The sequence below is a fragment of the Crinia signifera genome, chromosome 2, assembly GCF_055691185.1.
Source record: "Crinia signifera chromosome 2, ASM5569118v1, whole genome shotgun sequence".
NCBI lineage: Eukaryota > Metazoa > Chordata > Amphibia > Anura > Myobatrachidae > Crinia > Crinia signifera.
The window spans coordinates 151,750,910-151,778,364 of record NC_139218.1 but is presented as its reverse complement, the minus strand read 5'-3'; the positions used below and the strand labels follow the sequence as shown (position 1 = coordinate 151,778,364).

At 44.6% G+C, this 27,455-nt stretch overlaps 1 protein-coding gene across 1 annotated transcript in view; it reads left to right on the top strand.

The window, feature by feature from the left end:
- Window positions 1–27,455, top strand: part of DEF6 (DEF6 guanine nucleotide exchange factor) — a 133,640-nt gene that overhangs the window by 80,477 nt on the left and 25,708 nt on the right. The window contains exons 5-7 of the mRNA XM_083173130.1: window positions 4,782–4,928; window positions 15,844–15,952; window positions 17,470–17,768. Coding sequence (XP_083029256.1) covers window positions 4,782–4,928; window positions 15,844–15,952; window positions 17,470–17,768 — 555 coding nt within the window. The remainder of the gene's footprint in view (window positions 1–4,781; window positions 4,929–15,843; window positions 15,953–17,469; window positions 17,769–27,455) is intronic.

Below are 27,455 nucleotides of genomic sequence, written 5' to 3'. Positions count from 1 at the left end.
AAAGTTTGTGAGGCGAGAGTAGACAAGTCTCTCCAGTAGCTTGGAGAGGCATGGGAGCTGAGAGAGAGTTGGGGTCAGAATTGTGTTTTTTCAGAATGGGAATGTTTGAGCAGAGAAGGAAAAGTACCAGTAGCTCAAGCCACCACTACAAAAACATCTGATCATAATATAAAATATTTTATGGGGTGAAAACCTTCCTGGTCTTGGAGGGACAGTCTCCTGATTCCAAGCCCATAGTCCTAAATTCATTTCACTGTTAAGCACCCTTGTCCCTTGGAACATTCTTATCAGATGTCACTGAAGATAGCCATTGTGGGACTTGGTAATGTTCAGATAAACTCAACCGTTCCTTGATTGACCTCTCCACCATATATTGACATACCTCTCCACCATATTCACAACTGTGTCCACTTGGCTCACCCACTCAACGATCTGTTGCCCTGTATCTTTGGTATTAACCACTTCTTGGTGAAATAGATAAGGTCATGCATTTGAGAGCAGGAAGGTTTATCTACTTTGTATTCCCAGCAGTGCACTTGTCATGCCTTTATTGAGGCAACACCCAATGAAGCTAAAATGTCTTTTAACTTAAAGTACAGAGCATCATTAAGGTTTAGGTCATTATATGTCATTTGCAGTTCTCTTGGCAGAAAGGGTGCTGAAATTCTGGCCCATTGAGCTATATGGCAACTCTTTTTTTTTCAGTGATACTTTCGAACATTCCCAAATGTTTAAAAAAAATCCTCATTCTACAGTAGGTCATCTTCTGTAGGAAGCCACTAGCCTGTATAGAGCGAATAGTAACATTTGCGGCAGGTCAATAGTTCCACCCTGATTGTTTCCTGCTGAGTATTGTTGGCTTCCTGCTGGGTCTTCTTGGGTTTCCACTGAGATTAAGGGGGTTATCCAGAGTTGATTTCTGCAAATTTGCAATTCATTCCATTATGGACTGCACATGCGTATGGATCATAGCACACATGCACAAACCAAAATAGTGGTGAAAAATAATGGAAAAAGATATACTTGCAATATCATCGCAATTTAACTTGATAGTAAGTCAGTATTTGGGGGTGAAAAACTGTCATTTTCTGGGAATGTCAGGAAAAAATGTAGACGTACCCATGTGTTTTAAGGAAGGATAAAGTGGAACAAGGGGGTTTGAGCAGCGCTGGGTTTCACTGAGAGAATCACAATGTAAATTCAAACAATTTATTGTATACAAATATTTTTACAAGATAAAAACAATAAAATATGAAAATAAAACATAAATATATATATATATATATATATATATATATATATATATATATATATAGAATGATGTGTCACAGGATGGCACTCAATGCAGGTAATTGTTAATAGTCCGGTGCCAGGTACATATGAGAAACATGAAAGCACTTACCCCCTCTTACAGGAAAGGATTGGAACCAGCACACGGATATGAAGTGAAAGAAAAAACGTGGTTTATTGTACAAGCATTATTGCACAACAGACAGCTGTTCACCTGACAGCCGTTTCAACTGCATGGCAGCAGTTTTCATCAGAGGCCTCTGATGAAAACTGCTGCCATGCAGTTGAAACGGCTGTCAGGTGAACAGCTGTCTGTTGTGCAATAATGCTTGTACAATAAACCACGTTTTTTCTTTCACTTCATATCCGTGTGCTGGTTCCAATCCTTTCCTGTAAGAGGGGGTAAGTGCTTTTATATATATATATATATATATATATATTGTACGAAAATGAGTATAGGGGTCAAGGTTGCAACCAATTATTCCTGCATAGTGGAAGGAAAGGAGAAGTCTCCATTATATAAGTGGTCTCCAAGAAGGCCCTTGGTATCTCCAATAATTAGGGGTGGAGAAAGTTCATCTCAATGATGTGACAAATGAGATATCACAGTGGATTGGGGGGGGCGATGAAAAAAATAAAGTTCCGGAATATTACACAGCTTGATGGATGGGTTACCCTGGTAAGTGGAAGGCAGTCCGTCTGAGATAGTCCACAGTAGGCAAATGGCACTTTGCTTGGCAAAAGGTGGAGACGGCAGGGTCCTGTGTTGTAGATGGAGTGCTGGTCCGGAGCTTGGATGGAGAATGGCTCAACGCGTTTCGGCACCTAACCGGTACCTTCCTCAGGAGCAGTGTATGTTGGTAGGTCTCATTAGGCCAAAATTTATACCCTATTTGATTGGGTAGGTGGTAACAGGTGAGCAGGAAGTGACCTCATCGTATGTCAAGAAATGCAAATCAAAATAATAATAAAAATAAGAGTCACATATACACATAATCATTGTGTATTTATATAGAAGGCAATCCCACTTCTGAATATCTAAAATGATGTTTCAAACCTACAGAATACAGTGAAATATCTCTAAAAGTGTGTATGTCATGTGATCCTGTAGACCCGGAAGTCTAATGAGCAGATATAGTAAAAGGTTCTTTCTACGTTTTGTAAACATTTATAAATCACATATTTTGTATAGGGAGATTGGCACTAGCATTTCCATAAAAAAAAAAACATTACATATATGCATTTAGCATAGCTCTTAATTTCTGCAAAGTCAAGATCAGCGCTGTTGTGATATAGAAAAACGGAAGTGCGTCATTTGCACTTCCGCATTTGGCATAGTCTGTAGCCTGGATGGCGGAAGCAAGTCTGGACATTGCGCCCGCCATCTTGGAGTTGGCTAATACCAGCATAGAGGACATGTAAGCAGCCAGTGTTGTTCCGTCGGCCATTTTGTGGATGGCAGATGATTTTTCAACAAGATCCTAAAGCACAACATTTGTACAGCGCCCGCCATCTTGTGGATGGCGTTATTCATTCATATATAGTAATAGTAAACATTCAAAGTAAAGAGATTATCTTGAAAAAGCCACTTATAAGAATTCTTGTTAATAAAACAAAGTGTACTTGCTGGAGCCATGGAGTTCATAAATTTAAACTTAAAAGAATATGCAAAAAGACCGAAGAAAATAATGATCAGAATAAATATGAAAAATATAATTAAGGTGATTTTTTTTAAAATAAAAATAAACCCAGCTGCCCGCCCCACGCCACTTCAAAGCTGCCCGCCGTGACGCACATCGGACCTGAGGGGACATCAAACCGAGCCGATTTGGGCTGATTTCACGGCAAAAATTGGCCCAAATCGGCTCGGTGTATGGGCACCTTAATGCTGCTCAAGGTGACCCTCCTTACCTCTACCTTAAAGGCTTTTTGCAGGGTAGCATTATTAACTTGTTCTTATGCAAATAGCCACAGTACCGGTGATCAATCTATGTCTTCATTGAGCCCCGAAAATTTTTCTTAATAATTGGTTCCCCCAAGAGAACTGCTAACAGTCTTGCTGTGTTCTCTTACTGGTATGATTTTTGCAGTTGCTGGAGCAGTTTCCTGCAATGACATTACTATTGCATAAGTCCATTAGTGGTTTTGCATGCACTTAGCAATGCTATTGTATAAGGCTACTAAACATGCCATTAATTTATTGTTCAAAGAAGTCTTTAAGTAAACAGAATAGGACACAACAGCAGCTTCTGCTGAATAAAATGAAATGTGGGATGCACTGGCGTAACTATAGCACCGCAGCCCCCGCCACCGCGGGGGGCGCTGTGCATATGGGGGCGCCGGGGGCTGCGGTGCTATAGTTACACCTCCCCCCAATCCCCCGCAGGCTTACCTATTTCGCTGGTCCCGGCGGCTCCTCCTTCTGCTGAGGACCACCACAAAATGGCCACCCCATATAGCACACAGTTCTCTGAAACTGTCTGCTGTATGGGGGCGGCCATTTTGTGGTGGTCCTCAGCAGAAGAACAGAGCCGCCGGGACCAGCGCGAAAGGTAAGGCTGCGGGGGATTGGGGGGGTTTGAATGGGCACCCAAAACGTAGCTACGCCTCTGGTGGGATGTCTATATTCTATGTGTGTGTATCTGCAAATTGAATGCTGTATTAAGGTTCCCATACACGGTGTGATGAACTCCCTGCTTTTAGTACTAGATTGCATCATATCTATGTATTTTATGCTTTTTGTACTACATATGTGCTACAGCAGCATGCTTTTTGTACTAGATACGATGCAATCTAGTACTAAAAGCATGGGCTGCACAGACTTTGTAAATCTAATATACCGTAACCACACTTATATTGTGTCCATTTACATATATTGATTTTTCATGTCAACATTTTACTTGTATTGTTTTGTCAATGTCTAACTAATGCATGTCTAACTTTAGTCAGTGTCTAAATTTTGTCAATGTCTGACTAATGCATGTCTAAATTTTGTCAATGTCTGACTAATGCATGTCTAACTGTCTGTGAGCTATAACACCCGTATTTTGTATGCAGATACAGTCACACACATAATATAGGCATGCTTCATATTACATCAATCTGCTGATTATCTTTACTCAGCAGAACTGCTGATTAGCTTTAATCAGCAGAAGCTGCTTGTGCATTGTATTTACAACATTTTGCAAGTAAGATGCATTGTAACGGAAAGAATCGCATGTAAGGAAGCTCGGCACTGCCAAATCACACACAGCTCATGCATTCTTTATAACCTGACTTCTAGTACACGGAGGATACATGTGTGTGGACACATCTGTTTAGAAGGTAAAATAACGAAATACATGTGTTATGCAGTTTTCACATACTCCCATCCATTATATTGGGCAAATGTTAGTGTATATATATGTCAGCAATATTCTAAATCAATAACCTTGTGAAAATACAATACATTTAATAATGTATGCCATGTATTTGTTTGTTTATATTTTCAGGGTTATCTTCTTAAAAAGGGTAATTTGAGGAGGACATGGACTGAGCGCTGGTTCGTGCTAAAACCTAATCTTTTGGTTTACTATGTGAGTGAGGAATGTAAGGAGAAGAAGGGTAGTATAACTATAGACAAGGAGTGCGGCGTTGAGGTCAGTATACAAAACCAGTTACTATGTCTGTCTTTCTACATTTATGAATTAATAATTATTTAATAATAATTTCAAATGCTTTACATATTACAAGCAGGCAGCAATCATGGGTTCAATGCAATGGTCATTACATTGACTGTAATAATAAATAATAAATAGAAAGTATAAGCTGCCAGTGCCAGATTAAGGTCTAAATGGGCCTGGAGCTGAAAATTATCAAGGACCTATCATGCGCAATAATAGAGGTTGTGGCCAGTTTTGTGACCTATTAATGTGGGGGTGACCAGTGTTCTGGTTGGGTGTTCTGCTCCAGGGTGTGTCTCTATTTGTGTAAATACTTTCAACAATTATACAGTATATATATATATATATATATATATATATATATATTGTTTAGTATAGGGTGGAAAATGGCAAAGAGGTTGGCATTTTCTGGCCTGGCACAGAAAAGAGGGAAAATAGAATGTACTTACCTTCCAGCGGCGGCTGCAGACTGACAATGTATCGCCAGCACTGAGAGCATTGGATGATATATATGTACACTCCCTCCAGTCAAAGAGTGCAATGGCATATAATATAATACAGTGATTTTCCATGTTCTGAATATAATCTTTGCAAAGACCCTGGAGTGCCAGTCTCTTTTTTCACCCGCCCGTTCTTGCGCAGGTTGGATGATGTCAGCCCCCGCCGGTGCATCACGTCCGTGTGCAGCGGCTTCAGCCGCGGGTGTGACCCTGCCCACTGTGGGGCGCGTTCAGCCTCTGATTGCTCGGCTCGCGCCAGCCTCCTCCTTAGTGCCGGTACTTAGGCAGCTTCTCTGCCGTTTCTGTGGAAACCCGGGGGAAGCATAACTACAGAGATAAAGGAAAAGACAATGATTTTACATACATGTGAATATTTACAAAAGTGGGCCAGATTTCCAATCTGGTCAATACACTACATATAATAAAGACTCATAAGACACTTTAAAAACTGCTGTTTACAGGAAAGGAAGGGAGACTGTGGAGGAGTATGTTTGAGAGAGCAAGATTGTGTGTGTTCGCTGTGTCATATGGAGTAATTAAATTTAGGGCTAACTGGATGTCAGTAAATGATCGTGACACCTCTGAATTCAAGGGGGTAGCTGTGCTGCTTTCAGGAGTCACCTGTAGGGCAATAGTGCCCCTTTTGATCAAGCTATATTGCTTGTGAGCTCCTGTTGTAGGCATGCTGACATGTACTGTGTCGACTATGATGTGATAAGAGTAATGCTGCCCAGGTCTCTAATGGTCCGGACTGGACCACATGGATGAAAGGCTGGATATATTTACCTGAGTGTCTCTAATGTGTGGGAAATTGTGTATGGTAAGTGATCAAAGAGCATTCCCCAATGTAGCGTTTTGCTGGGGGTAGACTTGTGTTGACGTGGACACAAGATGTGTCAAATTTACAAAGACTTCTTGTTTAAAATGTTAGTGATGGCTTCAAGTCTATTGGGTAGTGGTGCTGGTTTCGTGCGTGTATCAGTGTGTGATAGTGCACAAGGAACTATGTACAGTCTAGGAGGTGATAGCAGATGTGACTGAAAAGGGGAAGGGACAGAATATGGGGGGAGATGGGAGTGGAGGGTGCAGAAACATGAAAAAAGATTGAGAAAAAGACCAAGAGAAAGACCAGAGAGAATGAGGACCCAGAAGTGGGCTTAAAAAGAATTTAAAGGGATATGCACAGTGAAAAAACTAACTACAAAGGTGAAACAAAAAAATGCTAAACCGGGAGGGAAAAGCTGGGATGGGTGAAAATTTCTATCCAGGGGTAAGAGTCCAGGCTTGATGAGAAGAGATTTTTTATGAATCTTCATAATGTGACACACAATCGAACTGTACCCAAAGACGGCTTTATAGGAAACATAGTAGTAAGGGGTGTTCATTAAGCTCCATTGGAGAAACAGTGTTCAAGTGGTGTATCCACTGTGCCTCCAATTGGAGAAGTTTTCTTTCTCTGTCTCCTCCTCATTTGGATGGAGGTACATGATCGATGATTTGTACGATAAAGTTGCGAGGGAATGCCTATGTTCCTTAAAGTGTTTGGCCACCGGTTGATCAGACTCCTTCCCCTCAATTGCATGTCGTATGGCCATTCTGTGTTGGGCCATTCTCGTGTGGAAATTGCAGATAGTTTTCCCTATGTAGATTAAACTGCACAGGCAGCGTATAGCGTAAATGACATATTTGCTGAGACATTTTAATACAAAGCGGATCGGTATTTTCTTGCCTGATTGCGGGTGATAGATGAATCTGCCGGCTTCCATGTACCTGCAGGTTGTACACCCGATGCATTTGTAGCAGCTGGGGGGTTTTGTTAGAAAGTGGCTTTCCGATGTTGGATTGATGTTTGCAATATCGTTTCGGACCAGCCCCTTCTGTGGGCTACCATCACCCTGGAGTTGACCAGAGGTTTTAGTGTGGGATCCGTATTGATAATGGGCCAGAGTTTTTTGGTGGTCTTCACTATATAGTTGCTGGCTGAGTGTAGTTCAGGGGAAACACTATCGTTTTTGCTTGTTTCGTAACTAGGCTGTGTTCAGTCGGGCTGCCACTGCTCAGAACTTTGATCTTCGCTTTTTTTAGCTCTGGGAGTCCATACCACCTTTGTAGGAAGTCGATGGCCATTTTCTCTATTTCTTCATTTGTAGTTATTTCATTTTGACAGATCCTCCTTGCTTTTAAAATTTGGGAGTAAGGCAACCCTCTTTTTAACGCCGGTGGGTGATGGCTGGTTGCATGCAGGTAATTGTTGACATCTGTAAGTTTATGGTAGATGGAGGGTGTCAGATTTTGTCCATTCCAGTGTAAGTTGACATCTAGATAGTTGATAGTCCTTTCATCACATGTAGAAGAAAAGAGGGTGGGGCGCAAAATGTCCCGTGAGGGCGCCTATAAATGGGTAACTTTACTAGAGTAGCGGTTTTGTAAGTATGGGTGTCAAGCCCAAACACAAAATATGGAAAGAAAGGGGGGTACGAAACCGCGCTTTTACCTAATAATATGCAAAAGGTAAAGGTAAAAATACATTTATTAAAAACTCACTTATTAAAATAAATCACATATATAAATGTATGAAAAAACTGGTACTGAATGCTGAATAATAGAAAGTGGAGCCGTGATAGTCACCCAATTTTCCCAGAGATTAGAGTCTCAGTGTCCGTTCCTACAGTATAGATGCTTCCTGGTAATATCCCAATGGAGTTGGCCGATACTGGACAGTAGGAGTGATGTAATTCTCCAGCCTAGGGAGCCCCTGTTGTTATTGGGCTCAACCTGGTTTGTATTTCTCCAGCCTAGGGAGCCCCTGTTGGTATAGGGCTCAACCTGGTTTGTTGGTGCAATGTCCTGGTTAGGTACGGCTGCTGGGATGTTTTTTCTGGGAAGCTGGTCCGGTCACAAGGAGATTGCTGGGTCTGGGTTCCACTGGTGGGTGTCAGGGCTCCACCACACTGATGCGTTTCGCTCTTAGGGCTTTTTCAAGGTGATGTCAAATGTACCTTGTACCAGCACTTATATACCCCAAGTATTGGTGGGAATGAATTGCACCTGTTGCATATTGGCTTCAATTATTCAGAAAAATCTGAAAACTAGATCATATAAGCTGATACATATAAGCTTATACTAAGCTGATATGAAAAAGATAACTTTCATGTGAAACTCAACAGTCTATTCTTGTTATTCGAAATGAAGGCTACAGTATTTAATTTGAGAAATTGGCAAGAAACTGAGCATTTCCTACATTGGTGTGTACTACTCCCTTTAGAAAACCGCACAAACAGGCTCTAACCAGAGTAGAAAGAGAAGTCGGCGGCCCCGGTGCACAACTGAGCAAGATGATAAGTACATTAGAGTCCCTAGATTGAGAAATAGACGCCTCACTGGTAATCAACTGGCAGCTTCATTAAATGGTACTTGCAAAGTGCCAGTGTCAACGCCTAAAGTGAAGATGTGACTTCCGGGAAGCTGACCACCTAGGCAGAATTATTATTATTATTATCATTTTATTTATAAGGCGCCACAAGTGTTTCGCAGCGCTGTACAAAAGAACAATACAGGGAGACAAAACTTGGCATAACATTGAATAAATAACAAAAATAGAGTACAAATAAAGAGTGCCACAGTTCAATACACATAACAGCTTAAATATAAGTAGTAAGAACTCAATAAAAATACAACTAGAGGCTTGAGGCCAATGATGGAGATGAGTATGCAGAGGAAGATGGTCACTGGGAGTATAGGAGAGCTGTGAGTGAAATGTGAAGAGAAGTGGGCTTTGACAACAGGAGGGAAGAGGGCCAAGAAGGGCAAAGAAAAAGAACACAAACAGAGGAAGATTGGAAAAAAGTGTTATGGACAGACAAATCGAAGTTTGAGGTGTTTGGATCACACACACAAGAATATTTGTAAGATGCAGAACAAGTGAAAAGATGCTGGAAGAGTGCCTGACACCATCTGTCTAGCATGGTGGAAGTAATGTGATGGTCTGGGGCTAAAGTGGAAGATTTGGACAAGGTAAAAGGGATTTTGAATAAGGAAGACTATCGCTCCATTTTGTAACACCATGCCATACCTTGTGGACAGCGCTTGATTGGACCCAATTTCCTCCTCCAACAAGTCAATGACCCAAAGCACACCTCCAGTTTGATTTTGCAGTTTAAATGATTGCCACTGGAGATTTCTTACCAAATCTCTCACTTTCTGAATCTCTCATCCTATTAAATATTACCCCCATGTCACTTGCTCGCTGCACTGCTGAAAGTAATATATACAGTATCTTTAAGTGAGTGGATAAACATTTGCAAAAATAAAGTAGCTATACTCTACTATTTGCCTGAAACATTGCAGATTATATTAATGCCATTCTGTGCTGGACAATGACTGTAATGGGGAGAATCAGCATATGCTTTCCCTTTACTGCCTGTCCCAAGGGGTTGCTACTTAACCTAAATTCTGGATACAATTATACATGGCATAATGACATAACCTAGACCGTTAAAATAAATTGTTACTCCGTATCTATTTACTTAAAATACGCTTCAAAGCATTTTGTCAAACAAACCGAGGGGATGGATGGTTTTTAACTAAAAACTCTATTGAGCCTCCATCTGTAATAATTTACCAGATCAGTCACCTCCTCTTTGTCTTATAGGTACATAAGACTGTACAGATGGAGTGCCCCTTGTTCAGGCAGGGGCTGGCCGCCAGCTCTCGCCAGGGGGCGCGCGCACGAGACGCTCGTGCGCCCCATGGCGACGTAGCTACCCCCAGGTCCTCGGCGCCCTGTTCTGAGGCTTTCCCGCACCTCCGCCCCTAACCTTGCTCGTCTCCCCGAAGCAGAGACAGGTAGGGTCCCAGCGCCCAGCCGCCGAGAGACTGGGATGCACGCAAGTCCCAGTTTAATAGTCCCTGTCCGCCGGCGCTCACCAGAGGGGGCGTTCTGGTGGGCACCGTGCAAGGACAAGGCCGGCTCCATCTGTATGTTTCAGTTTGGAAAAATGTCTTGCGACCGGTTGGTCCAAAGTTCTGGATGTTCCAGTGTTCGATAGTATGGCTTTGATCTCCGGATGTAGGGCCTGTCACCATAGTTTTGCATGTGACGCACTTGACACATTTATAGCAACCCAGTGTTTTCTTCAAAAAGACCATGCCCAGGGCAAATGTCAGTTTTTTTAAACCCCATTATATAAGCATCTATTACCACGCCCTTGATGTTCCTGCCTCGGGTGAAGCAGGCCATCTGTCTTTTTGAAGGCAAAAACAAAAAATCAGTTTTCCATCAATTGTTCTTCTACCTATAGGTATGTGTTCCAGGTGAGGCAGAATGTCACAGGTCATAGTGGGCAGGATACAAGTTTATTTAAAAAAAAAACTATACAGAAAGAAGCATTTAAAAAAAGAACAATGTGATATGCAGCCTGGGAAGAATAAAAAATATGCAAGTAGATGCATAAAATCGGAGCGCGGTAGGGAGACTTGTTCCTCATTCTACCTTTGACTAAGAATAGATTCTGACTAAACTAATTTTGGATCTTATTTTTTCACCCAGTTTATGTGGGATACGGTCACATGGTCGACATGCAGGATAGTCGACATTACTAAATGTTGAGGTGGGTTAGGTCGACAGGGACATTAGGTTGACACAAGCATTAGGTCAACATGGGGAAGGTCGACAGTCAAAAGGTTGACATGGGGTTTTCACTTTTTTTTTAACCAATACGTGGCATGGTGGGAGAATAGTGTGCTGAGCAAAGCGAGCTATGCGAGGGGACGTGGTTCACCTTTTTTAGTGTCCATGTGTCGACATTCGGGTCAAAAAATTGAAAATACCCAAGTCAGCCTTTTGACTTTCAACCTTCTCCATGTTGACCTAATGCTTGTGTTGACCTAATGACCCTGTCGACCTAACTTATGTCAACCTTCTGTGATGCTGACCTTCTGTGATGTCGACCTTCAGTGGTCAACCTAATGCTTGTCTATCCTACGATCCATACCCGTTTATATTGTGCCACCATGTGTTAAATTCAGATAATATAGTTGTAGTCAGTTGTGAAATTGGCAATGGAGCTGAGTTGTATGCAGTCAAAGGGTGAGCTTTATCAAAGCTTGGAGAGAAATAAAGTACTAAACAATCTGTGTGTATTATTTTACAGGTTGTTACAGGAGCTCATTGGTTGGCACTTTCTCTATCCAATCTTTCCCAGAGTTACCTAAGGACGTGTATGTGTTCAGAAAGTATATAAAGATGAGGTTTTTTTTTTTTTTGAGTTGGAGCAAAGGAACAAAACTATTGCACTCTAGGTGGAGAGAGATGTGGATTTGGCAGTGGTGTTTTCTAACTCAAATATCAATTGCAGTGTAAAAATGAAGCTGCTCAGTATTTGTGAGCTACATACAAATGCAACCAGTATTTATTTATACTAAATGCAAAAAAACATAAATGTGTTTGCAACATGGTTTATCCTCATACAAAGGAACTCCTTGTTCCTTTGTAAACATTTCCAACATAACTCTATCTGAATATATGTCTATCTTAAAAACAAATGTTCTGACTGGTTCATCAACACCCAGCCCAGTCCAAACCCTGAACTTACAAACCTGAAATTTAGGGAGTATATTCCTTCCATGATGTAAGTATCATGGAAGAAATATACTGGAGTTGGAACAATATTTTTGGCATTAAAATTATTCTTGGGGTAAACAAAAAAAGAGGTAAGAAAAAAGGTGAAGGCCCCTCCACATGATAGTCCTTGAGGCTGCAATGTTTTCTCCAGTTCTGCTCAGGGGGAGTCAAGTTAATACCTCGCATACCACTTGGTTTGCTTTACAATTACCATTAACAAGTCCCAGGGGCAGTCGCTGATGGTTGCAGGGATTAATTTGAGGGAGGACTGCATCTGACATGGGCAGTTCTACACAGCCTACTTCAGAGTGAGCTTACCCGGTAGCCTGGTGATCCTAGCACCTGAGAGGAGAACCACCAATGTGGTTTACAAAGAGATCCTTAAGCAGAAAAAAAAGTTTTACATACATTTTATAACATATTAAAAATGGTTAAATATCTTTATTTATTACATCTTGATATTACCACGCTCCTGCACCCCAGAGGCATAGAATGAAGCATATAGTTAAGTTACAATGGCATGAAGGAAACAGAAACCATAAATATCAACAGTATGTGTGGATGAATCCAGGAAACTTAACTAGTATTATATAAAGATAGACACATTTAGAATGACAATGCTTATCATAAAATATGTCAGTGTTAGGTATTTGGCTATAGAGTGCTAGGTTGAGTGAACTTTTTCTATGTAAATGTCCTGTGCATCACACAAAAAAACCACCTTAATGCTGACATATAGTAGTATAAACTGCAACAATGCAATTTGTATATAATAATTAGGTATGTGCACCGACCACATTTCGCGTTTTGGGTCTTGAGTTCTGATTACCTTCAGGTTTTGGGCTCTAATAGGTTTTGCCAACCCCCCCCCCCCCCCCCCCCCAAGGTTTTGGGTTTTTTGGGTTCTGATTTTTAATTTTAAAAAGCATAAAAACTTCTAAAATCACATCATTTGGGGGGGGGGGGGGGAATAGTTTTCTCCTATGCTATTATTAACCTCAATAACATTAATTTCCACCCATTTCCAGTCTATTCTGAACACATCACACCTCACAATATTGGGCCTTATTCTGGTTGATGCGTAATTTCCGAATTCTTTCGGATGGCGTTTTTTAGCCGTCTGGCCGTAAACATGGGCGTACACGAGGGAGTGCGCTATTTCTGGTAGGCGTGCATTCGGACAGCACACCGACTGCACACGAACAAAAAGGCAGGAAATAAGCAAGTATTGCTTTGCGGACACCACTCGGTCATGCGCTAGGCATTCGGAACGCCCAATCAGTACGGGCGCACCTGAACCAATGTCAGCTGAACACAATACAATCCACTCCTTTACTCATTACTCCTTAATTAAACTCTTGTCATTGCTTCAATTGGAACCATTGCAGCTTAAATGGACCATTACAAAACACACAAATATATGCTCAAAGCACGGCTGCATTTTTTACACACATTTACACTGCAAGCAATGGACAGAACTTGCTATCACTAATATAAATATATATGTCACTTTTACATTCACCAATAACAGCACACATTTGGGGATAAAACGAAAAATTTATTCCAGGAAGATTTAGCACATGCCAAAAATTAAAGTTACCATAACAGGAATTTTGTAACGAAATTAAAAAATAAAAACACTTTTTAATGAGGTTGCCTAATTGCATAAGTGGGTCATGTGACCGATTTCGGAGTTCAGATAATAGTGGTGAGTTTTGCGAAAATACACCGCATCAGTGCGTACGGGCAGGTTCCCGTTCTGACGTGGTAAGACCATGCAAACGCTGTAAGATCGTGCAGAATATGTGTGTGTCCACCGCACACGCAAGGTTTGGATGTCGTCCGTAAACACGCCCTGTTCTTCTAGTGGGAGTCCGTCCGTATGCGGAGGTCCGGTGGGCGTTTCTTCGTACGATGTCCGCACAGCGTGGCGTGCGGACCGCTCCGAAAGAATTCGGAAATTTACGCACCAACCTGAATAACCTCCCTTGTTTTTAGGCCAAAAGGTTGCACCAAGGTAGCTGGTTGACTATGATAAGCGACACAAGTGGGCGGTACAAACACTGGACTGATACGGAACACTTAGCATCACCCCTGGACTAATACAGCACACTTGGCAGCACCCCATGAATTATACGGCAGACTTGGCTCACCCCTGGAATTATACGGCACACATGCGGGCACCTTTGGACTGATACGGGACACATGGGGGCACCCATGGAATTACACGGCACACATGCAGGCACCCCTGGACTGATATAGCACACTTCGCAGCACCCCATAAATTATACAGAAGGCTTGGCAGCAACCTATGAGTTATATGACACACTTGGCTCACCCCAGGAATTATGCATTACACATGCGGGCACCCCTGACCTGATACAGCACACATGGAATTATACGGCACAGATGGCGGCACCCCAGGACTGATACGGCAGACATGGCAACATTCCTGCAGTAACAAAAAGAAAAAAATATATAATTTTAATTAAAAAAAAAGAGCAGCACACCTGGAATTATATGGCAGATTTAGCAACACCCCTTGAATTATACGGCACTCTTGGCTCACCCCTGGACTGATACAGCACATTTAACAGCCCTTGCAGTAAAAAAGAAAACACCCTTTCTTTTCATTACAAAAAAAGGGCAGCTCCCCTGGTCTGATACAGAACACATGGGGGCACCCCTGGAGTGATAAGGGATACATGGAGGCACTCATATAATTATACGGCACACATGGGGGCACCCCTGGACTGATATGGGACACAAGCGGGCACCCCTGGAATTATACGGCACACATGGGGGCACCCCTGGAATTATACAGCACACATGCGGGCACCCCTGGTCTGAGCCGGGACATATGGGGGCATCCCTGGACTGATAAGGGACACTGGGTAGCACAGCTGGACTGATATGGCACACTTAACACCCCTTGCATGTTAGAAAAAAAAACACCTTTTTTTTTAATTCAACTCAAATAGCTCCCCTGGACTGATACGGTACACTGGGCAGCACAGCTGGACTAATTCGGGGCAGCACTGTAGTAAAAAAGAACAACAAAACTATTTTTTTTCAGAGAGCCCCTTAGATGTCCCCCACAGTAGTCCCATATAACAGCCCCCCTTAGTAGAAGGCTTAATGCCCCCTTAGTAGTTGTACCCTCAATAATTTTCCACTTATTTATTTATTTATTTATTTACAGTTTCTTATATAGCGCAGCAGATTCCGTTGCGCTTTACAATAGTAGACAGTGATAAAACAAACTGGGTTACAACAGACAGACTTGGAGGTTAGAGGGCCCTGCTGCAAGCTTACAATCACTTAGTATAGTTTCCCCCTCAGTAGTTCCCCCTTAATAGATGTACAAAAGTTCCTGTACCATTAGTTCCCCCTTAGTAATTGTCCCGGTGTATAGTTGTCCCCCTTGAGCAGCCCCCATTAATTTATGCAGCCTCTATTTGTTCCCCCCTTAGTTTGTCCCCCACAGTGTTATTTTGTCCTTTATAGCTTTTTCCTTTGTGCATATATATATATATATATATATATATATAAGTGTGTGTATTCTATATAGGTACATCTACAATAACAGGGTTGTTGTCCCCAAAGTATATATAGAGTGGGGTTTCTCGAGGAGAAGACTAGCATTTTATCCAATACAGTTAAGAAACCAGACATTCTGTAAAAGTAACATCTGAATACTTACAGTGCCAGATTAGCGTGCTACAAATACACACATAACAAAAATATTTCTTCTCTGTCCATAACATAGGTGCTCCCTGACAGGGATGGCCGTCGTTGCATGTTCTGTGTTAAAACAACGACAAAAACCCATGAAATTAGTGCATCTGATACCAAGCACAGACAAGAATGGGTGACAGGTATGCATATGTTTTATCGTTAAATATACTTTATCTGTGATGTTAGTTCAGTGGCACTGATTCTCAGTACCACGCAAAAGCACATACGGTTAATGTCTGTTGGCGGTCACTCTTTGAGGTTATGCAAATACTGCTAGAAAGTCCTTCCACTGTGTACTTCACACCCAAGGAACGCCCATCACTTTTCTGTCACATTTCTGGTATCATCTGACCCAATAGTTACAGCACCTTTCTACATACACTCTATCTTATTGCACATGTGCAGTTGCAAGTATTTGCTCTACATCAGCATTGTGTGTGGCTCAGAATCCAGCCTAGTAAGAGAAAAATGTTATCTTTGCTCACAGGGCAGTAACCATATTGTGCCAAGGTGAGTTAACATACATCCATTTCCTAAAAAATGACAGGTAACATTAAGCTAAATATTTATCACTGATTAAGAGGATGCCAGTGCAGTATTTAGCTTTTTGCACCCGGCCAACTGATATCTCAACATGGGTTAAATGAATCACTTCTGTAATTTGATGGTGAAAGATGCAAATAAAAAAAAAAAAAAAATATATATATATATATATATATATATATATATATATATATACACACAATAATGGTAAAAATGCAACAATACCAGGGGATTCACAACATTGGAAACTACTCATTGCTGTACCACAAAGAAAATGATTAATGAGCCTGATTTTATTCCAGGTGCAGAAGTGCGAAAAACATAATCAGATGATTTTGCACTTCTGCACATGTGCAGCGCCCAAACCCCAAGCTTCAAAGTGCGTTTTGCATCCCGGAAGGATGAGGTCACCGTTTGAATGACAGCTAGGGGGGGTCGTTGACATGGTGTTTCGAAGGAGTGCCCCGGGTATAATCAGTTGTGTCTAGATATTTTCAAAGCTGCTGCGTGGCATCTCACAGCCGCTACAAAATAAAAGATGTTGCGTGTGTGCCTGCATACGGAGCCATGCTGCGTATCCAGGGGCTACCTTTAGTGCCTGATTCTGCAATGTGATCACTGAACTGAATTTCACTCACTGAGAGGCACTTTGCATGCTGGGTGGCCTTGCCCAGTGCTGGGCGGCATCCAGCATGCGAAAGTCTGCAGTTGCATTTTTGCTATTTGAGCAAATCTGCAACTGATACTGAATCTGACCTATTGTCCGCAACTGAGAGACCACCTCTGCTCCACAATTTTGTCTATTTAATCATATTCCAGGAGGCTTTCTGTATTACACTTCACAAATAAAATGCATTTTTACACAATAGTAGCTGTGTGTACTACCTACCTGCCAACATTTAAGAATTATATATACAAACAACATTAAATGATGAAAAGGTCCTGATACCCTCATCTCACTGTGGTAATCTAAAGGAGCAAGTTTTCAGGTTTAGTGCGTTTTAATGTAAAGAAATCCCAAATTTTGACTGTGTATGAATAATGATCCCAACCAATGATACATTATCAGAGAAACTGCAATACAGATAATAATGTAAAATCTGTGCTACTGCAGCTATCCAGACAGCTATCCGTCTGCAGCAGTCTGGGTCTCGTTCTTTGCACCGAGAGCTACAGAGTAGGCGCAGAGAGCAGAGAGAACAGAGGGAACAGCGCAGAGCAGCACGAGAACAAGAACTACAGAGGCTATCAGAACTTCAAAATGAGAAAGAGAAACAGCAAAAGGAACTAGAGCAACTAAGGGAGGCCCAAAAGAAAGCTGAAGATGCTATTATAGTGGAACAGCAAAGGCACCAAGAGCAGCAGGAGGAGATGCAGAGAATTCTGACAGGACAGCTACGAGAGGCAGAAGAGGTAAGAAAGTATATATTGGAAAACTATATCAGCAGATAAATACAAATATTACAATAACATAGATTTTATATATACTGTACAAGAAAAATTATATTATTAATTATATTTAATTATATAAAAAGCTATAATTTTATATATATATTCTGGATATTGGGGGGCCCATTTACTATTATATATTTGCGGCTAATTTCCCTACAAACACCCTAGCCACATATTAAATATCCCCCAAATGTATGAAGGAGGGACCGCAGCAGGAATCTCTGATCCCTGCTGCACTCCTTCCTGGCCCACCAGCAGCAGCATCCCTCTTAGGTTGCTGATTACATTGGGCAGCATTGCATCGGGTCCCGGGGCTACCAGCATTCAGAGATGGCTGTAGCCTATGGGCTGCAGACCACACTTTTGATCTGTGCCACTACTCTTAGAGCTCTGATCCATTGCTTTTCTTCTTGGCAAAGCACACACACACACACAGTGCTATTTTTGTAGAAAAATAGGTTCAGGAACTGTGGGCGGGGCCAGAAAGTGGGCTGTGATGTGGGGGGGGGGGCTACAAAAGGGGCGGGGCATTACATAAAAAAAGAAGAAAAAAGAAAGCCATAATTCCTCACTCTGTCACGCTTATTATACATATGCCACACACAGATGCCCATATACATATGGCCCACACACAGATGCCCATTATACATATGCCACACACCGAGATGCCCATTATACATATGCCACACACCGTGATGGCCATTATACATATACCACACACCGTGATGGCCATTATACATAGGAGAGACAGTGGGTAACAGTGAACAGATGATTTAGAGAGGCAGAGGGTGATGTCTTGGAAAGCCAGAGTGACAGGAGAGAGAGGAAAATAAGGGAGATAGTAGCACAGTGGAGAGGTAGATGGTGATGCAGTGGGTAAAGGGGAGAGACAGAGAGACAAAGGTGGCTACAGGGAGAGACAGAGGGAGCTAGGGAAGGTGGACGGAGGGTACAGGAGGTACAGGAGATGGGGACAGTGAGAGGGAAGAGTGAGTGAGTGAGTGAGGCACAAAGAGTGAGGGGATAGTGAGATAGAGGGGAGAGAGGAGGTGAGTGGAAGAGAGAGAGGGGAGAGAAATGGGCAGAGAGAGGGGACGGGGATGGTGTGAGAGAGAAAGAGGGGGTGAGAGACATAAAAATAGGGGGGAGATAGGGAAGAGAGAATGTAGAGAACGAGAGGGTGCATGAGAGGGGAGAGTAAGTGAGAGAGGTGGCAAGAGAAAGAGGGTGTAGGTGAGAGGAGGAGATAGAGGGGGAGAGATATTGGGTGAGGGGAAAATAAGTGACAGGTTAAATAGGGGGAGGGGAAGTCAGAGAGAGAGAGAGAAAGTGAGAGGGGGTGCATGATAGGGGTAAGTAAGGGAGAGGGGGTAAGAGTGGTGGCAAAAGAAAGAGAGGGGTGGGTGAGGGGAGGGAGAGATGCTATAATTTTATATATATATTCTGGATATTGGGGGGCCCATTTACTATTATATATTTGCGGCTAATTTCCCTACAAACACCCTAGCCACATATTAAATATCTCCCAAATGTATGAAGGAGGGACCGCAGCAGGAATCTCTGATCCCTGCTGCACTCCTTCCTGGCCCACCAGCAGCAGCATCCCTCTTAGGTTGCTGATTACATTGGGCAGCATTGCATCGGGTCCCGGGGCTACCAGCATTCAGAGATGGCTGTAGCCTATGGGCTGCAGACCACACTTTTGATCTGTGCCACTACTCTTAGAGCTCTGATCCATTGCTTTTCTTCTTGGCAAAGCACACACACACACACACACAGTGCTATTTTTGTAGAAAAATAGGTTCAGGAACTGTGGGCGGGGCCAGAAAGTGGGCTGTGATGTGGGGGGAGCTACAAAAGGGGCGGGGCATTACATAAAAAAAGAAAGCCATAATTCCTCACTCTGTCACGCTTATTATACATATGCCACACACAGATGCCCATATACATATGGCCCACACACAGATGCCCATTATACATATGCCACACACCGAGATGCCCATTATACATATGCCACACACCGTGATGGCCATTATACATATACCACACACCGTGATGGCCATTATACATAGGAGAGACAGTGGGTAACAGTGAACAGATGATTTAGAGAGGCAGAGGGTGATGTCTTGGAAAGCCAGAGTGACAGGAGAGAGAGGAAAATAAGGGAGATAGTAGCACAGTGGAGAGGTAGATGGTGATGCAGTGGGTAAAGGGGAGAGACAGAGAGACAAAGGTGGCTACAGGGAGAGACAGAGGGAGCTAGGGAAGGTGGACGGAGGGTACAGGAGGTACAGGAGATGGGGACAGTGAGAGGGAAGAGTGAGTGAGTGAGGCACAAAGAGTGAGGGGATAGTGAGATAGAGGGGAGAGAGGAGGTGAGTGGAAGAGAGAGAGGGGAGAGAAATGGGCAGAGAGAGGGGACGGGGATGGTGTGAGAGAGAAAGAGGGGGTGAGAGACATAAAAATAGGGGGGAGATAGGGAAGAGAGAATGTAGAGAACGAGAGGGTGCATGAGAGGGGAGAGTAAGTGAGAGAGGTGGCAAGAGAAAGAGGGTGTAGGTGAGAGGAGGAGAGAGAGGGGGAGAGATATTGGGTGAGGGGAAAATAAGTGACAGGTTAAATAGGGGGAGGGGAAGTCAGAGAGAGAGAGAGAAAGTGAGAGGGGGTGCATGATAGGGGTAAGTAAGGGAGAGGGGGTAAGAGTGGTGGCAAAAGAAAGAGAGGGGTGGGTGAGGGGAGGGAGAGATGTTGGATTAGAGGGGAAAGTGAGTGACGGCACTATAGTAGAGGGAGGAGAGAGTGAGAGATGGGCAGAATGAGAAAGGGAAGAAAGAGAGGGAGAGTGTCTGAGGTGGGGAGAGAGGGAGGGGAAGAGGGATAGAGGAGATGTGGGTGGTAGAGGGGGAGATGGGGGGTAGATGAAGAGAAGGAGTGGTATAGGAGTAGAGGGGGGTGTAGAGGAGGAAATAGGAGTAGTAGAGGAGGAGAGGGGGTGGTAGAGGAGGAGAGGGAGATTAAGGGTGGTGGTAGAGGAGGAGATGGGGGTGGTAGAGGAGGAGATCGGGGGTGGGAGAGGAGGAGAAGGGTGGTGGTAGAGGAGGAAAAGGGTGGTATAGGGGGAGAGGAAATGGTATAGGAGAAGAGGGGATGGTATAGGAGGAGAGGGGGTGTAGAGGAGGAGGAGAAGGGGGTGGTAGAGGCGGAGAAGGGGGTGGTAGAGGAGGAGAGGGGGGTGGTAGAGAAGGAAGAGCAGAAGTAGGCAGGTGTTTGAAAGTTACAGAAATTACTTTGCGCCTCCTAATCCTTCCCCCTCAATCAAAGTGGCGAGTGTACCTCAGGCAGCTCTCCCTCTCTTCAGCATTGGGCCTCCTCCTCCTCCCACACTGGTGCGCCGGGCCTCTTGTCTGTAGTCCCCTGGTGCAGAGCCTCAACCTCCTCTCTGCGGTGCCGGGCTTTTTCTTGTGATCCGTGGTGCTGGGCCTCCTCCATCCAATCCACGGGGTTCCTTAATAAGCAATGGCAGTAAGCAGCATGTACCAGTCATTAGCAGCAGTGTGGGGTACCTGTCAGGGGCATAACTAGAACTTTTTGGGCCCCATAGCAACATTTTTAAGGGCCCCTCCTTACACTTAATAGGCGCTCTTTCATACATTCATACATACATACATACATAGCTGCTCTCATTCATACATATATACACTCCCGCCTCATTCATACATACACTGCCGCTATCATTCATACACTCCCGATCTCATTCATACCTACATACACCCCCGCTCTCATACATACATGCACTCCCGATCTCATTCATACATACACTCCTGCCTCATTCATACATACACTGCCGCTATCATTCATACACTCCCGATCTCATTCATACCTACATACACTCCCGCTCTCATACATTCATACACTCTCGCTCTCATACATACATACATGCACTCTCGCTCTCATACATACATGCACTCCCGCTCTCATACATTCATACACTCCCGCTCTCATACATTCATACACTCCCGCTCTCATACATACATACACTCTTGCTCTCATACATACATGCACTCCCGATCTCATTCATACATACACTCCCGCCTCATTCATACATACACTGCCGCTATCATTCATACACTCCCAATCTCATTCATACCTACATACACTCCCGCTCTCATACATACATGCACTCCCGATCTTATTCATACATACACTCCCGCCTCATTCATACATACACTGCCACTATCATTCATACACTCCCGATCTCATTCATACCTACATACACTCCCGCTCTCATACATACATACACTCTTGCTCTCATACATACATGCACTCCCGCTCTCATACATACATGCACTTCCCCTCTGGTGCTGGGCGGCCTGGAGCAGGTTCCGGAACGCCGTTCCTGATGACGTCATTTTTTATTTGAGCTTCAGGAACGGTGTTCCGGACCGTTCCGGCTGAAAAATAGCCCTGACTATATCACTACACTACATCCCCCTACACGCCACACTACATCTCTACGCTACATCCACCTACACGCCGCACTACATCAATATGCTACATCGCCCTACATGCTGCATTATATCACTACGCTACATCCCCCAGCATGCCACACTACACTACGTTTACACCGCACTACATCACTACGCTACATCACGCTGCACTTTATCACTACGCTACATCCCCCTGCATGCCACACTACACTACGTCTACACCGCACTACATCACGCTGCACTTTATCACTACGCTACATCCCCCTGCATGCCACACTACACTACATCTACACCACACTACATCACTACGCTATGGCCCTCTAAATCACTACACTAAAATTCATTCATCACAACATTTAGGGGGAAATTTACCAAAATGGATTCGTAGAAAAAAGGTGTATTCGTAGGGAGAAATACACCTTTTTTTTACGAATTTGTATTTTCGGGATTTACAATCCCAAAAATACAACAATTCGTAGTCCTAAAGATGGAACATTCGTATTTGTAGTTACAAATACGAATGTCTACACCATCGATAGAATACGACAGAAATCACCATTCAAAAGAATGGTGGTTTCTGATTTACTAAGCAGCCGTACTGATAATACGGCTGCTTAGTGGTGTAAAACACCCACGCAAATACGACAGGAAAATAGAACACCATTTTCCTGTTCTATTTGCGTTTTAGCCTGCACGGATCAGTCAGATCCGTGCAGGCTACAGTGTAAAAAAATAGAAAAATAAATAAATAAAAAAAAAACGGCGTGGGGTCCCCCCCACAGCCATAACCAGCACCAGGCTGAAGGAGCCGGGGCCGGTAATTAAAAATCAGGGAGCCCGACAAATAGGGGCTCCCCGATTTTTAACAACCAGCCCCAGGCTCCAGGTCCGGGGCTGGTTCCCAAAATACGGGGGACAAAATGACTAGGGGTCCCCCGTATTTCAAGAACCAGCCCCAGGCACAACCAGCCGGCAGGCTAATGCCACAGCCGGGGGGAGACTTTTTATGCAAGTCCCCCCGGCCAAAGCATTAACCCTACCGACCAGTCAGCCTGGCCAGGGGCCCTGGGGGAGTGGGGACCCCCCCAATAAAGGGGTCCCCCCCCTCCAGGACTTACCTGACCAGGCTGAAGCCTGGTGCTGTCCTCGATGCCCCTGGGCGGTGGGCATCGAGCTGATAAATGGTGTAAAAAAAAGATGAACCTATTGTTTTTTACTGTGGCACTACAAGTGCCAGCAAGCCTCCCCAGCAAGCTGGGACTTGGAGAACCACAAGTCCCAGCCTGCTGGGCATTAAAGGGCCTGCTGGCACTTGTAGTTCTACAGTTAAAAAAATAGTGCACAAAACACACTGACACACTTTTAAAATAAAACTTTATTACACACAAAGCCCACACATACTAATACTTACCTATCTTCTCTCCGTAGGTAGCCCTGATGTCCTGTGTCGGCGTCTTCTGGTCCTGTGTCGTCTTCTTCCTCCATGTCGACCGTCGCTGTGGCCGTCCGGATCCGACGAAATCCATTTGGGAAGCTGTGGAAGGAAACCATACTCACCTGTCCCAGCGCGACGTAGTCCAGGTAAGGGTCTTTGCAAAAAAACAAACCGACACCCCGAAACCAGACCGGACTGACGGAGCCGCACGTGTGTTTGTTTACATCGTGCGGCTCCGCCTCCCGAATGCCGCTATTGGCCGCCTTGCGGCCTAGCGGCTCCTGATTGGCCGCTAGGCCGCAAGGCGGCCAATAGCGGCATTCGGGAGGCGGAGCCGCACGATGTAAACACCGTGCGTCTCCGTCAGTCCGGTCTGGTTTCGGGGTGTCGGTTTGTTTTTTTGCAAAGACCCTTACCTGGACTACGTCGCGCTGGGACAGGTGAGTATGGTTTCCTTCCACAGCTTCCCAAATGGATTTCGTCGGATCCGGACGGCGACAGCGACGGTCGACATGGAGGAAGAAGACGCAGGACCAGAAGACGACGACACAGGACATCAGGGCTACCTACGGAGAGAAGATAGGTAAGTATTAGTATGTGTGGGCTTTGTGTGTAATAAAGTTTTATTTTAAAAGTGTGTCAGTGTGTTTTGTGCACTATTTTTTTAACTGTAGAACTACAAGTGCCAGCGGGCCCTTTAATGCCCAGCAGGCTGGGACTTGTGGTTCTCCAAGTCCCAGCTTGCTGAGGATGCTTGCTGGCACTTGTAGTGCCACAGTAAAAAACAATAGGTTCATCTTTTTTTTACACCATTTATCAGCTCGATGCCCACCGCCCAGGGGCATCGAGGACAGCACCAGGCTTCAGCCTGGTCAGGTAAGTCCTGGAGGGGGGGGACCCCTTCATTGGGGGGGTCCCCACTCCCCCAGGGCCCCTGGCCAGGCTGACTGGTCGGTAGGGAGAATGTTTTGGCCGCGGGACCTTATATTATAAGTGTCCCCCGGCTGTGACATTACCCTGCTGGCTGGTTGTGCCTGGGGCTGGTTCTTGAAATACGGGGGACCCCTACTCATTTTGTCCCCCGTATTTTGGGAACCAGCCCCGGACCTGGAGCCTGGGGCTGGTTGTTAAAAATCGGGGAACCCCTATTTGTCGGGTTCCCTGATTTTTAATTACCGGCCCCGGCTCCTTCAGCCTGGTGCTGGTTTCGGCTGTGGGGGGGACCCCACGCCGTTTTTTTTTTAATTTATTTATTTTTTCTATTTTTTTTTACACCTTGCAGCCTGCACGGATCTGACTGATCCGTGCAGACTGCCAGAAACATTCGTATTAGCGGCCGTATATACGGCCGCTAATACGAATCATTACACCATCGGAGGGTTACAAAGCAGTCGTATATGACTGCTTTGTAACTGATCCTCCGGAACACGACTTTGCATACGACTTAAACAGTCGTATGCAGTCGTAGGGAAAATACCAATACGAAAAACTAGGTTTTTCATATTGGTAAATTTCCCCCTTAAACACTTCAGAACCCCCTCCATAGGAACTTACCATGAGCTCCTGTCTAATGGATGAAAGGACTGCTGCACTTGGTCCTCTGGGAGACAACATGGTAGGTTGGTAGAAGGAGCCAGGCAAGGGGCCAAAGAAGACATGCCTTGTTCTATGGACAAGAGGGAGCAGGGTATAGGGGACGAAGGGTGCAGGACTAGAACATTGTTTGGGAGAGCTGGTTAGCGGGGAAGGGGGTTTGGGGAGAGCTGTAGTGGCGAGAGCTGTGGGAGGGAAGGGACTGCTCTTCTCTGGATAATACCAGCAGTGACCTTTCAGTGCCGCTCAGGAATATGGGCAATCCGGGAGGTGGGAGTAGAGGGGTTGCGCAGGGTAAATGCATGTGTGAGCTGGGAGGAATGGAGGCCAACCCCCTCAATACCTTCCTGCCCAGCTAGCTGCAGAGTGGCGTAGCTATGGAAGTCATCTCGGCTGCTGACATTCCCGGCCGGCCCCGCCCCCGGCACATGTAGATGGTGCTGAGTGCTGAGGAGGAGGCGGGACAGCGCTGGAAGAGGCGGACAGCGGGCGGGAGGAGGGGAGGCTGAGCGGGGCTGCTGCTGACTGATCTATTGCACGGGGAGCGGACTGTATTTCGGCAGCAGCGGCCTCACTGCTCCCCAGCCCCCCTCTCCGCTGCGCAAATCCATCATTCGGCGGGCCCCAGCACTGTGCTGCTCGCTGCTCCATGCACCATTCATATCTCCCGCTGGACCGCTGGCCAATAGGCACTCGCGGTCCAGCAGCCACCAGTTGATTGGCTGCTGGACCGCAAGCGTCCATTGGCTAGCGGTCCAGCGTGACAGGTGAATGTTGCAGTCTCTCGAGTCTCCTGAATTTCTTAATTAGCGGGCAGGGGAGCGGGGAGCGGGCAGGCGATGCGGGTGCTGGGCGGCCTGGAGCAGGTTCCGGAACGCCGTTCCTGATGACGTCATTTTTAATTTGAGCTTCAGGAACGGCGTTCCGGCTGAAAAATAGCCCTGCACACACACAGACACACACACACACACACACACACACACACTGTTTTTTGTTTTACTCTTTTAAGGGCCCATTTATCAATTACATTTGCAATGCTCTCTGGGAATGGTATAAGTTCACAGAATCTCATTGAATGATGCCATTCTTTTGACAGCATGTATAATACTACACCTGCAGGGACAGGGGCTTTGAACAGAGCTGGTCACTGATGTGCTTTGAATGCTGCCAGTTCCAGTACCGTTCCTACTAACCCTACATGCACAGTGGCCATTGTCATAAAGGGTTCAAGGGAACCTTCTACTGGCTAATTACGCAGTGTGTAACCCATAGGCTACAACAGGCTTCTACCACCTTCATATTGTGGTAGCTTGGGCCCATCTCGGCAATATAAAGTTGGTATATCAGGTAGCATCGCATCCCCTATAGCAAGCTATGGGGTTTGCAGGTGCCGCGGGGAATAAGGGATCGAAGCAGGTTTCATTGAGATCTGCTGTGGTCACTAAAGAATATAATGTGAGGATACTAAATATGTGTAGTTTTAGTAGTCCTAAAACAGGAATAACTGGAATAATCCCCAAATGACGAGAATAAGTAACAAATATTTATTTATAAATGGGCTTTTTAGACTGCAGCTCACTTAACACAAAACTTTCCAGCCACACTTATGTGCGATTTTTTTCTGTCTATATTTTTCTCATTTTATTTGCTCTATCACTTTCTTTCTGTACATGCACATTATCTCAAATGATCTTTCACCCTGTCTAATATCTCTGCTCTGCCTGAATATTTTGTGTGCCTTGTGCCTGCTAACCTTTCTATCCTCATGCTAAGAATATGCATTCACCCCCTGATCATTCTGGAATGTAGACTTTACAGTGGGGGTATAGAAGCGTAGTAACTGGGAGCTGGCACTTTAAATAATGTGAGTATTGTGTTAGCTCCTCCCCTCTATACCCCTCCCCAACTTAGTCTTAGTTTAGTGTCTGTAAGAGCTAGTCATATTTTTGGCTTCTCCTGTGAGGCAATGTTAGGGTTAGCTATGTATTCTTCTAGCAGAAAGAGGAGGACAGTGAAGAGGCTGCTCCACCTTTCCACACCAAGGGTGCCGCCGGGGAGACCCCTTCGCCATGACGATTTGAGAAGGGTTCTCTGGCTCTGAGACCACTGTCTCTGGGATTTTTGGATGCCGCT